Below are 14952 nucleotides of genomic sequence, written 5' to 3' on the forward strand. Positions count from 1 at the left end.
CAACCTAGCACCCAGCCCTATCCAATCAACCAGACCATGGCACTAAGTGCCTCATCCAGGCTTTGCTTGAAGACCCCCAGGGACGGTGCCTCCACCACCTCCCTGGGCAGCCCATTCCAATGCCAGTCACTCTCTCTGTGAAGAACTTCTTCCTAACATCCAGCCTATACCTACCCTGGCACAACTTGAGACTGTGTCCCCTTGTTCTATTGCTGGTTGCCTGGGAGAAGAGGCCAACCCCCACCTGGCTACAATGCCCCTTCAGGTAGTTGTAGACAGCAATAAGATCACCCCTGAGCCTCCTCTTCTCCAGGCTAAACACCCCCAGCTTCTACAGCCTCTCCTCATAGGATTTGTGCTCCAGGCCCCTCACCAGCTTTGTTGCCCTTCTCTGGACATGTTCCAGCACCTCAACATCTTTCTTGAATTGAGGGGCCCAGAACTGGACACAGCACTCAAGGTGTGGCCTGACCAGTGCTGAGTGCCTGTAATTCAGAGAGAAGGTCTTGAAACCTCCACCCAAATCTTCCCCCACAGAAAAAAACACATAGAATCATAGAATCAAGAGGTTGGAAGAGAGCTCCAAGCTCAGCCAGGCCAACCTAGCACCCAGCCCTGCCCAACCAACCAGACCATGGCACTAAGTGCCCCAGCCAGGCTTGGCTGCAACACCTCCTTACTCTCAGACTCTCTTGACTTTATTTTTTTTTGGCTTCCTGAGAAGAAAATCACAGCTTTTAGCTGAGGAAAATCAAGCAAAGAGAAAATGACTAAAGAAGCATTAGCCTCTATTTCCTCTACTTATCACCTACACTGTGCTTGTTTACAAGAGTAACTCTAGCTCCCATCCACTGTGCTGTGGCTTAGGGAAAAGCACTGGAATGGGAAGCCTGCCTTGCAGAACCAGGAGATGCTGAAGGCCACCAACTCTTTCCTATGGTTGTGTCATGAGCCCTTCAGTGATTATTTTTTGTTATATATATTTTTCTATCTTATCTTAAAAGCTAATGTTAAGGGAGCAGCAAGGTCCTGGGTGGACCACAAGATGGGTAAAGAACTGCCTTGATGGCTGCACCCAAAGAGTGGCTGCCAATGGCTCCATGGCCAAGTGCAGGCCAGTGACAAGTGGAGTCTCTCAAGCATCAGCCCTGGGACCAGTCTTGTTCAACAGCTTTGTGGGTGCCATGGACAGAGGCACTGAGTGCAGCCTCAGCAGGTTTGCTGCCCACACCAAGCTGTGTGCTGCAGCAGCCAGGCTGGAGGGCAGGGATCCATCCAGAGGGACCTGCACAGGCTGCAGAGGTGGGCACAAGCCAAGCTCAGGAGGTGCAACAAGAGCAAGTGCAAGGTCCTGCAGCTGGGTGGAGGCAATGCCAAGCACAAATGCAGGCTGGGCAGTGCCAGACTGCAGAGCAGCCCTGAGCAGAGGGACTTGGGGGTGCTGCTGGAGGAGAAGCTCAGCAGGAGCCAGCAGTGTGCACTTGCAGCCCAGAAAGCCAAGCAGAGCCTGGGCTGCAGCAGCAGCAGTGTGGCCAGCAGGGCCAGGGAGGGGATTCACCCCCTCTGCTCTGCTCTGCTGAGACCCCACCTGGAGTCCTGCATCCAGCTCTGGAGCCCCTGGGACAAGAGGGCTGTGGAGATGCTGGAGAGTGTCCAGAGCAGGGCCAGGAGGATGCTGAGAGGCTGCAGCAGCTCTGCTGTGAGCACAGCCTGAAAGAGTTGGGGCTGTGCAGGCTGAAGCAGAGGAGGCTCCCAGGGGACCTTCTTGTGGCCTTGCAGCATCTGAAGGGGGCTCCAAAAAAGCTGGGAGGGACTTTGGAGGGTGTCAGGGATTGTCAGGAGTGGGGGGAATGGAGCAAAGGTGGAGGTGGGGAGAGAGAGGCTGGAGGTCAGGAGGAAGTTGTTGAGCAGGAGAGTGGTGAGAGGCTGGACTGGGTTGCCCAGGGAGGTGGTTGAGGCCCCATGGCTGGAGGTGTTTAAGGCCAGGCTGGCTGAGGCTGTGTGCAGCCTGCTCTAGGCTAGGGTGTCCCTGGGCATGGCAGGGGGTTGGCACTGCCTGCTCCTTGTGATCTGTGCCCCCCCCCCAGTAAACATGTCACTTAGGGATGCAAGGGGAAGGGTGGGTGAGCAGACAGGGTGTGTTTTCCTGCAATACCCAGGGGTAAGGCTCTGATGGGGCACAGTGCCTGCTAAAGGGCACCATGCCTCAGAATGCTAAAGTGATGTAAATGCTACATCAAGGACAACAAGCTCAGCAAACACCATCTAAGAGGCAAAGCCACCAAAAAAAATCAGTTGATTTAGAAGAGAGGAAAGCAAAGAAGAGGGAAGACACTACCTTGACAACAGTTGCTCTGAAGAGGACTCTAATTAGTTGTCTGTCATGTCTGTTGAGGATGTGACAAAAAGCAATCAGCTTGAATGGAAACAAGCAAGGTTCAGGACAGAAGATGGAGAATGTTTTCCAGCTCTGGTTGCTCCAAGCAGAGGAACAGATGGAGAGCTGGAAATCCCATTGCCCAGTGCTTTTAGGAATGGGTGAGAGAAATACCTCACAGCCTGGATATAGTTATCACACCTCAGAGTGGGGTAGATTGGTGAGGAGTTCTTGATCCCCCCCCACCAGGATTACTCTGAGATGGATAACATTGGGACAGGCCCCAGCAAACACCAGAACAAGATGGATAAGGAAAAGGGGCAGAGGAAAGAAGAAAAAGTACTCTTGAACTGCAACTCAACCCAGGAGCAGCCTTGGACTGGCTCTGAGCTATGCAGAAAAAAAACAGCCTCCTCAGCCTGTTTTTCCCCAGTTTTGTAGGTATTGCTGGTCCTTCACTTTGGACACTACTCATAGAATCCAGCAGGTTGGAAAAGGCCTCAAAGGTCTTCCAGTGCAACCTAGCACCCAGCCCTAGCCAGTCAACCAGACCACAGAACCATAGAATCAAGCAGGTTGGAAGAGACCTCCAAGCTCACCCAGTCCAACCTAGCACCCAGCCCTATCCAGTCAGCTAGACCATGGCACTAAGTGCCCCATCCAGTCTTTATCCAGGTGGCCTTATTGCAATCCAGATGGGCAGCAGAGCCAATGGCATCCTGGGCTGGCTCAGGAGCAGTGTGGGCAGCAGGACAAGGGAGGATCTTCTGCCCCTGTGCTCAGCACTGCTCAGGCCACCCCTGGAGTGCTGTGTCCAGTTGTGGGCTCCTGAATGGCAGAGAGATGTTGAGGTGCTGGAAGGTGTTTGGAGCAGGGCAGCAAGGCTGGGGAGGGGCCTGGAGCACAGCCCTGTGAGGAGAGGCTGAGGGAGCTGGGGGTGTGCAGCCTGCAGCAGAGGAGGCTCAGGGCAGAGCTCATTGCTGCCTGCAGCTGCCTGCAGGGAGGCTGTAGCCAGGTGGGGTTGGGCTCTGCTGCCAGGCAATGAGCAAGAGAAGAAGGGGCCAGAGTCTGAAGCTGTGGCAGGGCAGGTCTAGGCTGGATGTGATGAGGAAGTTGCTGGCAGAGAGAGTGATTGGCATTGGAATGGGCTGCCCAGGGAGGTGGTGGAGTGGCCGTGGCTGGAGGTGTTGCAGCCAAGCCTGGCTGGGGCACTTAGTGCCATGGTCTGGTTGGTTGGGCAGGGCTGGGTGCTAGGTTGGCCTGGCTAAGCTTGGATCTCTCTGGTCAATTCTATGATTCTATGACTCAGCCACATTAATTCCCTGCCTCCAGCACACCTCTACCTGTGCCAAACAGATTACATCCCAGTGCTGGGCCCTAGACCTTTGTGCACATATCTTCCTACTTCAGTCACAAATGAGTGAGCACAACAGGCAGAATTCACACAGCTACATATTCACAGCTACAGAAAACTCATTCTGCAGGAGAACTTCCCCAGGAGTGAGGACTTCCACTTGAGACTTTGGGCCCTGAGAAGCAAGGGTAAGTTTTGGAGCAGAACAGTCTGGAGCAGTGAGCTGGAGTGAGTTGGTTTAGGTCTGCACGTTTCTATTAGACGTTTGGCACCTCCTCAGCCACCTCATTAGCCTCCATCAGAAGGAACCTGCACCATCTGTGTTCTCTGCCTCTGCACCTCCACCCAGCAGCCAGGCAGGACCTTTCCAAGCACTCCCTTTGGGGGTGACAGCTCACCTAATTGCAGCTGCAAGGAGGTCATGCCTAACAAAGGCAGAAAGGAGAGGAGGTAGCACAATTAGACTGCTCCCATTTTTAACTCCTAGTTTTAATTGGTGGCAGATGAAGTGAAAAACACTTCTGCCCAGACAATAACTCCTTTTAGCACTGTGGTGGCAATGCAAGAGGAGGTGTGGGAAGCCAGTGAGCATGGAAAACACACACAGTGTTTTCCTCTTGGCAAGCAGTTCCTTTGTTCTGTTTTACTCAGGACTGGAGTACTTTTTTTCTCCCTCTTTACCCTTGATTTAGATCACACATACCTGGTATCATCTATCACACAGTCACAGCTCACAGGAGGTTAGGGGTTGGAAGGGACCCAAGGAGATGATCCAGTCCAACCCCCTGCCAGAGCAGGACAATCTTATCTAACACAGATCACAGAGGAACACATCCAGACAGGTCTTGAAAGGCTCCAGAGAAGGAGACTCCACAACCTCTCTGGGCAGCCTGTGCCAGGGCTCTGGGACCCTTACAGGAAAGAAGCTCCCCCTTGTGCTGAGCTGGAACCTCCTGTGCTGCAGCTTACACCCATTGCTGCTTGTCCTGTGCCAGGGAGCAGTGAGCAGAGCCTGTCCCCCCCTCCTGGCAGCCCCCAGATACTTATAAACATTGATCAAATCCTCTCTAAGTCTTCTCTTCTCCAGACTAAGCAGCCCCAGGGCCCTCAGCCTCTCCTCACCAGGCAGTGCCCTCCAGTCCCCTCATCATCCTCCTGGCCCTCCGCTGGACCCTCTCCAGCAGATCCCTGTCCCTCTGCAACTGGGGAGCCCAAAACTGAACACAGCATTCAAGATGCAGCAGCACTCCCCAAACTGATAATGTGCTGTGCTAGTTTGAGCCTAGCTGGGATGTTCCAGTGAGAGGAACTAGATGCTAGGCTGGGAAAAGCAAACAGTGGTGATGTCTGCTGCACTGTGCTAGTTTGAGCCTAGCTGGGGTATTGCAGTGAGAGGAACTAGATGCTAGGCTGTGGAAAGCAAACAGTGGTGATGCCTGCTGCACTCATAGGCTTGCTGAGATGGATAAGGACAAAAACACAAACATAGATAACGCATTTGTTTGCTCTCTGTCTTCAAGGCTGCACTTCTCCCTAACCTAACCTGCTGTCTGTGTGACTACTCCATCTGCTTCCTAACCCCCCAAACTCACCTTGAACGTAAGGCAAAGTCTTGGGTGAGGTAGAGGGGTGGGAGCAGGTGATTGGGAGCCCCTCCTGGGCACTCAGGTTTCTGGGAGGGCTGCTGTGTTTTTGCATTACCTTTTTAACTTGTCTATTTCTGTCTGTAGCTGTAGAGATTGTAGATAGCTGCTTGTATCTTGTGCTGAGCTGTAAATATTGCTTCATTCCCCAATTTGCAGATCGACTGAGTCTAGCCTGGGTGATTTTCTTAAGTGGGAGGTGGGGACAGGTAACACCCAAACCATCACATGTGCTTAACAAGTTAAATGAGTCCATTCTTTCTACTTCTGCTTTCAGCCCTAGAAAGGCACTAACAGGGCATATCCTCTGCTCAGAATGGGAGGCCAAGAGGCTGGCTCTTAGGTAGCTGCAGGTGTGCCCTGGTATTTGCAGTAAGATCAACCTCTCCTAGCCCACCTCATTTTGTAGCTAAGCTGCCTAGGCCTGCTTCCAGACTCTCAGGATTTAGAGGTGGACCAACTTTCATCACAGCCTAAGACTTCTGTGTTCTCCAAATGCTCTGCAAGCAGCAGAATTAAGGACACGCTGAAGCAGGGGAGAGCACACAGAGCAATGAATTCATCACCTGCTAACACAGCTGCTGCCTCCCATTCAAACCCTGCTGCAAAGACCCAGCGCTCACAATTAGGCTGGCAATTATTAGGCCAGCAAAGGAAGCTGTTGCCATCCGTTCCCAATTGGAAATGTATTTAGCTAAGGTTCAGTGCACAGAATTAAAATGGTATTTGGTGCTTATGAGGCCTAATTGTTAGCTTGTAAACATTCAGAGCTTTCATTTATCACATCACCATTGTGCAGAGACCTGGGAATTAAAAAGAGCATCCTAAGTACCGGCGAGGCAGAAATCAATTCCTTGCCTGAGTCTCTGGGTTGCCTCATTTTAGCTTTTTCACATCTCATCAGATTTTTAAAGCTACAAGTCAAAGAGATTGGGCCAAAAAAAAAGAAGCAACCCACCCTGATGATATTGCATTTAGTGCCAAAGTGTCCTAATGTACCTTCCAAGCTACACCTTGCCTGTGATTATACCGACACGCAGCCGCCGCCTCCGAACAAGCTGCATCCCTGGAGGTGCTCAAGGCACTGAGTGCCATGGTCTAGTTGCACCCAGCCCTGCCCAATCAGCCAGACCATGGCACTAAGTGCCCCAGCCAGGCTTTTTTTCAACACCTCCAGCCACGGCCACTCCACCACCTCCCTGGGCAGCCCATTCCAATGCCAATTACTCTCTGCCAACGACTTCCTCCTCACATCCAGCCTGGACCTGCCCTGCCACAACTTGAGGCTGTGTCCCCTTCTTCTGTTGCTGCTTGCCTGGCAGCAGAGCCCAACCCCACCTGGCTACAGCCTCCCTGCAGGTAGTTGCAGACAGCAATGAGCTCTGCCATGAGCCTCCTCTGCTGCAGGCTGCACCCCCCCAGCTTCCTCAGCCTCTCCTCACAGGGCTCTGCTCCAGGCCCCTCCCCAGCCTTGCTGCCCTGCTCCAAACACCTTCCAGCACCTCAACAGCTCTCTGCCATTCAGGAGCCCACAACTGGACACAGCACTCAAGCTGTGGCCTGAGCAGTGCTGAGCACAGGGGCAGAAGAACCTCCCTTGTCCTGCTGCCCACACTGCTCCTGAGCCAGCCCAGGATGCCATTGGCTCTCTTGGCTACCTGGGCACACTGATTCTACGATTCTATAAACCAAGGATGCCATTGAATATCAGTGGGAGATAAAGGGATTTTACTGATGGAGCAAGGTAGCTTTTCTCTCAGGCAAGAAGAGGATGCTCTCCTAAAGGCACTAAGTGTTTATTTTATCTCTGTTTATTTTTAGTTAAGACAAAAAATACAATTGCCAAACCTTTACACCAACTACAAGGCAGACTGAGTCTCACCCTGAGGTAGATGCTGACCACAGTGCCCAATTCTAGTACCCAAGTCACCCAGACCAGAGCCACCAAACACTGCTGGTGCTGGGGTGGGACCTCTGAAGAGTCCCAGGGGTCACTGAGAAGCCATTCAATGTCCTCCTGCATCTCAATCCAGCTGGCTCCTACCTTCCATTCATTTACAGCGTGTGAGGTTTGGCAGAGTTCAACTGCCTGTAAAACACTACCAGCCAAAGCTCACCTTACCTCCCATCTGAAGATCAGGCTCCACAAGCCCCTCTGCCTTCCAGGCATGGGTGAGCCACATCTTGGGCAGCCCATGAAAAGGTTTTGAGTTTCTGGGTTTGGCTGCAGTGATGTTTAAGCATTTCATGCTGTATGGCAGGAGGTGACCTTGGAAACTAATTGGCCACACAAAGGACTTTAAGTGAAGGAGCTTCATCTGGGCTAAATAATGCATAGAAGGTTTGACTTGGGCTCAGAGGGAAATTGAATTACCAAGCAGTGATACCATCTCAATGAGCTAATCAAGATAATGGCCATATTCTTGATTTAAACAAATACCTTAATGAGAATTTCCAGATTCTGAAGCCAGATAAACAGCAACTGCTAAGAACCTTGGAAAAGGGCTGGCAGGGATTTGTTTTTCAGGTCAAGTGAAACAGCGGCAGGCACAAAGCAGCCAGGAGTCACACAGCATCCTTTGTCTTTGACTTGAGGAGCTGAACAACAAGAAGCTGTTCCCCTGGCACCACTTCCAGATCAACTTCCTTTGCTGCTGATTAGCACTGTCACAGGTTCAACGGGGAGGCAAGGCTTTAATCCAGTCACTGGACAAGCTGAGCTGCGCTGTGCATTAATTGACAGCCAATGTCAAGCTCTCAGCAGAGGCAGAGAAAGTCTACATAATGCTAAACTCCTCAAAGAAATCCTAGATAGGCCTTTGGGGACAGGCTAATTACTGCAGGGAGCTAAGTTTCACTCTCAAAGGGAAGGGAAACTGCACACCATTATAGACTGAACCTTACTCAGCTCTAAACCCAACACGGCAGGATTGTTAGAGCAGGCTTTGGTGTAGGATGTGTGAAAGGCAGAGCTGTAAGCAAGTCTGTCACTGTCTGAAGACAGCACCTGTCTCCTTCCCCTGCAGAAATGAAGAGCCAACCATGCCAGCCAAAACTCTGGGAGGACCTGGATTGCCTGGTATGCTCTGGACATATAGAGTCACACAATCAAGCAGGTTGGAAGAGAGCTCCAAACTCATCCAGCCCAACCTAGCACCCAGCCCTGCCCAACCAACCAGACCATGGCACTAAGTGCCCCAGCCAGGCTTGGCTGCAACACCTCCAGCCACAGCCACTCCACCACCTCCCTGGGCAGCCCATTCCAATGCCAATTACTCTCTCTGCCAGCAACTTCCTCCTCACATCCAGCCCAGACCTGCCCTGACACAGCTTCAGATTGTGTCCCCTTCTTCTCTTGCTGCTTGCCTGGCAGTAGAGCCCGACCCCACCTGGCTACAGCCTCCCTGCAGGCAGCTGCAGGCAGCAATCAGCTCTGCCCTGAGCCTCCTCTGCTGCAGGCTGCACATCCCCAGCTCCCTCAGCCTCTCCTCACAGGGCTCTGCTCCAGGCCCTCTCCAGCCTTGCTGCCCTGCTCCAAACACCTTCCAGCACCTCAAAAACTCTTTTGAGTTGAGGAGCCCAGAACTGGACACAGCACTCCAGGGGTGGCCTGAGCAGTGCTGAGCACAGGGGCACAAGAACCTCCCTTGTCCTGCTGCCCACACTGCTCCTGAGCCAGCCCAGGATGCCATTGGCTCTGCTGCCCACCTGGGCACTGCTGCCTCAGCTTCAGCTCCTCTCTGCCAGCACCCCCAGCTCCCTCTCTGCCTGCCTGCTCTCAGCCACTCTGGCCCCAGCCTGTAGTGCTGCTTGGGGTTGTTGTGGCCAAAGTGCAGAACCCTGCACTTGGCCTTGTTCAGTCTCATCCCATTGGCCTCTGCCCACCCATCCAGCCTGGCCAGGTCCCTCTGCAGGGCTCTGCTACCCTCCAACAGCTCCACAGCTGCTCCTAGCTTGGTGCCATCTGCAAACTCACTGCTGCTGGACTCAATCGCCTGCTCCAGATCATCAGTAAAGCTATTGAACAGGACTGTGCCCAGCTCTGATCCCTGGGGCACACCACTGGTGCCAGCTGCCAACTGGATGTGGCACCATTCACCACCACTCTCTGGGCCCAGCCCTCCAGCCAGTTCTTGACCCATACCAGAGTGAATCTGTCCAAGCCAGGAGCTGCAGCTGTGCCAGGAGCTTGCTGTGGCAGAAGGTGTCAAAGGCTTTGCTGCAGTCCAGGCAGACTCCATCCACAGCCTGCCCCACACTCACCAGGCAGGAACCTGATCATAAAAGGACCTCAGGTTGGTCAGGCAGGACCTGCCCTGCCTAACCCCAAAGAAAAGCAAAGACAATACCTCCTTGATTTAGCAGAATGGTTCTGACAATGCAGCAGGCTTCCATTCCTGTAGAGAAAAACACCCTGCCTTGCCTCCCTAATGCCTCCCTCAAGCAAATTCCATGTAAGAGATGGAAGGGCATTAACTTTTGATTCAGGGAGGAATATTGCTATAGCAATTGTGAGCAGAACATGGATGGAATGCAAAGAACCTTTCATAAGATTCATCACTTCGTTTCCAGCAGCTCCTTCTGAGGCAGGAGCAGTAATGGTGAGCATTAAGCAGAGAAATCTGAAACCAGGCCTGGAACATGTTAAAGAAAGATCCAAAGCCACTGCATGCCTAGCAGGAGGATGTGTGGCTTCAGCCAGCTTTCCTTCCCTGAGCCTCTCTTGGTGTTTACAGTTTGGGAATGTGTCATCTTGGAGACTTTCTCTTCCAGTCAAGTGGGGCTCTGACAATAGCTCTATTCTTATGGCAGCTGAACACTTCCTTGGAGCCATTCAAACCGTGAGGGCAATTAGACACTAAAAAAGGAGCACTTCATAAAGGCTAGACTTGAAAATCAAAATGACACTGATGAAGAGGGAGGGGAAAGGAGAGGGGAATGAGGAGAGGCTGAGGGAGCTGGAGTTGTTTAGTCTGGAGAAGATGAAAGCTGGGATGTGCAGCCTGCAGCAGAGGAGGCTCAGGGCAGAGCTGATTGCTGCCTGCAGCTGCCTGCAGGGAGGCTGTAGCCAGGTGGGGTTGGGCTCTGCTGCCAGGCAAGCAGCAAGAGAAGAAGGGGACAGAATCTGAAGCTGTGCCAGGGCAGGTCTAGGAGGAAGTTGTTGGCAGAGAGAGTAAGTGGCATTGGAATGGGCTGCCCAGGGAGGTGGTGGAGTGGCGGTGCCTGGAGGTGTTGAAGCCAAGCCTGGCTGGGGCACTTAGTGCCATGGTCTGGTTGGTTGGGCAGGGCTGGGTGCTAGGTTGGGCTGGGTGAGTTTGGAGCTCTCTTCCAACCTGCTTGATTCTGTGACTCCACGATCATAGCAGGAACCAGAGTTTTAACGTGAGTTTCCTAACGTACTGCAGGCACTGGGGGTTAAGCCTTTCCCCAAGACAAGAGATGGATGCCCTGATCAGTGTAGATGTTATAGATGGCAGTGTAGATGTTATGACTGGACAGGGCTGGGTGCTAGGTTGGACTGGATGACCCCGGAGGTCTTTTCCAATCTGGTTGATTCTATGATAGGGTTCCCAACATCATGATGGCTATGCAGACCATCCTTCTAGATGCCCTTCACTCAGTCACTCAGTTACCTATCTTCCTATTTGATACCAGAAAAATGTTGTCTTTTCTTTTTTGACAAGCAGGGAACTGCTGACACTAATACAGCAAAGTCAAATCTTCAAGTCACAGCTACCTCCAGGCTTTTGAGGCAGCCTATCTCTGCTCAAAAAGCTCTTTGGGGCAGGGATAGTCTTGAACAGTTCTGAGGCTGTTTTTAAAGCTTAGTGGGGCCAGTTACAACAACAGAAACTGGGCAGTCCATTAATTACAGCCTCTTTTTCTGAGCAATGCTGTCATTAGTCCCTGCTGGTTGTCATGCCACATGAGCCATTTCCAATGAGCTCAGCAAAGACACTGCAGTAGGGGAAGGAGGTGAAAAGCTGCGAAACAGAGGATCTGATGGAACTTTCACACTTCCAAGGCTTTCAAAGCCAAGCAAAACTCTCTGACAGTAACCTAAATCCCCAGTGATGACTATAGCTAAAGAGAGCCAGGTGTCCAAATTACTTAGATGACTTAGAAACACTCTGTCTGGGGTACTGCATCCAGTTCTGGAGCCCCTGGGACAAGAGGGCTGTGGAGATGCTGGAGAGTGTCCAGAGCAGGGCCAGGAGGATGCTGAGAGGGCTGCAGCAGCTCTGCTGTGAGCACAGCCTGAAAGAGTTGGGGCTGTGCAGGCTGGAGCAGAGGAGGCTCCCAGGGGACCTTCTTGTGGCCTTCCAGCGTCTGAAGTGAGCTCCAAAAAAGCTGGGGAGGGACTTTGGAGGGTGTGAGGGAGTGTCAGGAGTGGGGGGAATGGAGCAAAGGTGGAGGTGGGGAGAGTGAGGCTGGGGGTGAGGAGGAAGTTGTTGAGCAGGAGAGTGGTGAGAGGCTGGACTGGGTTGCCCAGGGAGGTGGTTGAGGCCCCATGGCTGGAGGTGTTTGAGGCCAGGCTGGCTGAGGCTGTGTGCAGCCTGCTCTAGGGTAGGGTGTCCCTGGGCATGGCAGGGGGGTTGGGACTGCCTGATCCTTGTGGTCCCTTCCAACCTCTCCTGAACTGCTCAAGTGCCCCAATCATCCTGGTGGCTCTCTGCTGGACTCCTTCCATCAGGTCCCTGCCTCTCCTGAACTAGGGAGCCCAAAACTGGACACAGTATTGCAGGTGTGGTTTCACTAGGGCAGAGTAGAGGAGGAGAAGAACCTCCCTTGGCCTGCTGGCCATGTTTTCTCGGACGCCCCCCAGAATGCCATTGTGTCTTTTGGCCACAAGGGCACACTGAGGGCAGCAGCACACCATTCACACTGTACTTACTCATAGAACGTTGTCCAACCATTCTCGTTGCTTTTGGTGGCGAGGAGACCGGAGTTGCCGTGGTAGGTCATCATGGCCACCTCATGCCCCTGCGTCGTCACGCTCTTGAGCGCGCTGTTGGTACCAATTGTCACCCAGTAGACTTGGCCATCGGGCACCACCAGCCAGAGGGGCATCCCCGTGGAGTCTCTTCGGATGTTGACCAAGTTGCCGTTGTTGTCAGTGATCAGGGTTATGTCTCCATCTGCAGAGTAAGTGAAATTGTAAAGGTAATCTCCAGTGGTCAGGCTCTGAGTATAAAGGTGCTTGCCGCTGGCGTCAAACAGGTAGAGCTCCTGGTCTATGGGCGAGGACAGCTCGTAGAGGTTTTGCGTGTTGAGGAAGGGTTTGTTCTTGCGCACGAAGCGGATCCGGATGTTCCCCAGGTCAGCCACGTAGAGCTCGCCGTCGGCGCACACCGCCAGGGAGGAGGGCGCGTTCAGCTTGGCGTCCTTGGCGTAGCCGTCGTCCCCCGCGAAGCAGTCGCAGTTGGCGTCGTTCTTGCAGTCGCAGCTGCTGGGCGCGCCAGCCACCAGGGAAATCTCGCCGCTGGTGGTCACCTGCCTGATGCGGTTGATCTTCTTCTCGTCCGTCTCGGCGATATAGAGGACGCCGTTGTGGGAGACGGCCAGGGCGGTGGCAGACTCCAGCGTGGCGTGGATTGCCACCTTGCTAAGGAGGAAGTGATCCATGCCCGGCACCTGGCAGTGCATGGGTCTGCCCGCCACGATGCGCACCTGGTGGTTCTCGGATATCTGTAACACCACGTTGTTGTCGAGGACGTAGAGCGAGTTGTCCATCGGGTTGACCGCCAGGTCCGTGGGCCACTCCAGGCGAACCTTAAGCACAGAATGACAGCATCAAGCAGGTTAGGAAAGACCTTCCAGATCATCCAGTCTGATCTACTACCCTTTAACCAACCAGACCACGGCACCAAGTGTCTCATCCAGTCTCGCTTTAAATACTTAGAGGGACTCTGCCACCTCCCTGGCACTAAGTGCCCCAGCCAGGCTTGGCTGCAACACCTCCAGCCACGGCCACTCCACCACCTCCCTGGGCAGCCCATTCCAATGCCAATCACTCTCTCTGCCAGGAGCTTCCTCCTCACATCCAGCCTAGACCTCCCCTGCCACAGCTTCAGACTCTGTCCCCTTCTTCTGTTGCTGCTTGCCTGGAGAAGAGCTCAGTCCCACCTGGCTACAACCTCTCTTCAGGCAGCTGCAGGCAGCAATGAGCTCTGCCCTGAGCCTCCTCTGCTGCAGGCTGCACACCCCCAGCTAAGCCTCTCCTCACAGGGCTGTGCTCCAGGCCCCTCCCCAGCCTTGCTGCCCTGCTCTGGACACGTTTGAACTTATCAACACCTTTCTTAAATTGAGAGGCCCAGAACTGGCCTCAATGGGAAGACAACAGAAGGAAATTATTACAGCAAGACCTTTTCTTCTGCATGATTGCCAGAAATCAATCACAATGAGGACATTTCAAAGCAGATTAAGAGGAGAAAAGGTAAATGAAGCACAATTAATTATTACTGCTTGATATGGAGGCCATAGAGGACACAGCTCTGGTGTGAGTGAGGATGATTAGTCCCTGGTCATATGAGGCAGGCAGGTGGACATCCACCATCAGCACTGCAGCAGTGCTGGAAGCAGGCTGATGGACAGACAGACCTTCCTTAGCTCCTGCTCTGCAGCATGGCTTCTTCCTGCTTCTCCATCTTGGTGTGAGGTGCCAGGGGCTGTGGGAAGGGGCAGCAGTGGGAAGGGGCAGCAGTGGGAAGGGGCAGCAGTAGGAAGGGGCATCAATGCCCAGGGAGAGCAGGAGCAAACAAGAAAACCCAAAGATTCAAGAGGGATTCCCCTTTGCCAAACAACCCTACGCTTGTTGGAACTGATGGAGCCTGGATCTGGTAGCAGAGACCCAGGACTAGGAATTATGTTGTGTGAAGTGCTATGAAATCAGTCAAACGAAACAACGATCCTTTTGCTGGAGGATTTTCCAGACAAGTGGCTGAGCTCCTCTGGGTGAATGACAAGGAGAGACAGACAGGAAGCTGGCAGCTGCATCAGCATGTGTGCACGTCTAAGTTATAGCCACCCACTTTCTGCTTGACGCTGCAAAAATGCAAAGCAGCAATTCCCAAGGGATTCAGGCAATTTCAGCACACTGAATAAAAGACTTCTGTCTCCAGAGTGGTTTTCACAGAGCTGGTGGGGTGGGTTGGTTTTTTTTTTTCCTAGCATAATGGAAAAATTGTTTCAGGTCACAGTGGCACATCAGAGCCTGCACATATAAACCAGCTGAGGTCTCCATTTCTAGCCCTGCTTCTACAACACGGTGGCTTTTCAAGTGAGTCTTATCCATTTAGCTGCCACACCTACCAAAAAGCTACCAAAAGAATTCAGGGGGATTTCATTTGGTAATTGAAAACTCTAAAGTGTGCCATTTTTATATATATATATTTAACTTCAGGTTTAGAGAGAGAGAGAGAATCATAAAATCATAGACTCAGAATCATAGAGTCATAGAATCAGAGTCATAGAGTCATAGAATCATAAGATTATACACTCATAGAATCACAGACTCCTAGAATTAAAGTCATAGACTCATAGAGTCATAGAATCAGAGTCATAGTGCAGGGTTCTGC

General features: G+C 52.6%; 1 protein-coding gene across 8 annotated transcripts in view; it reads right to left on the bottom strand.

Annotated features, from left to right (window-relative positions):
* The window catches only part of TENM4 (teneurin transmembrane protein 4), a 704151-nt gene that overhangs the window by 28881 nt on the left and 660318 nt on the right, over nt 1-14952 (bottom strand). For all 8 annotated transcript variants that reach the window (XM_064168972.1, XM_064168982.1, XM_064168953.1 and 5 more), the window contains one exon: nt 12270-13147. In XM_064168972.1, the coding sequence (XP_064025042.1) occupies nt 12270-13147 (878 nt within the window). The remainder of the gene's footprint in view (nt 1-12269; nt 13148-14952) is intronic.

This window comes from Pogoniulus pusillus, chromosome 3 (assembly GCF_015220805.1).
Source record: "Pogoniulus pusillus isolate bPogPus1 chromosome 3, bPogPus1.pri, whole genome shotgun sequence".
Classification (NCBI taxonomy): Eukaryota; Metazoa; Chordata; class Aves; order Piciformes; family Lybiidae; genus Pogoniulus; species Pogoniulus pusillus.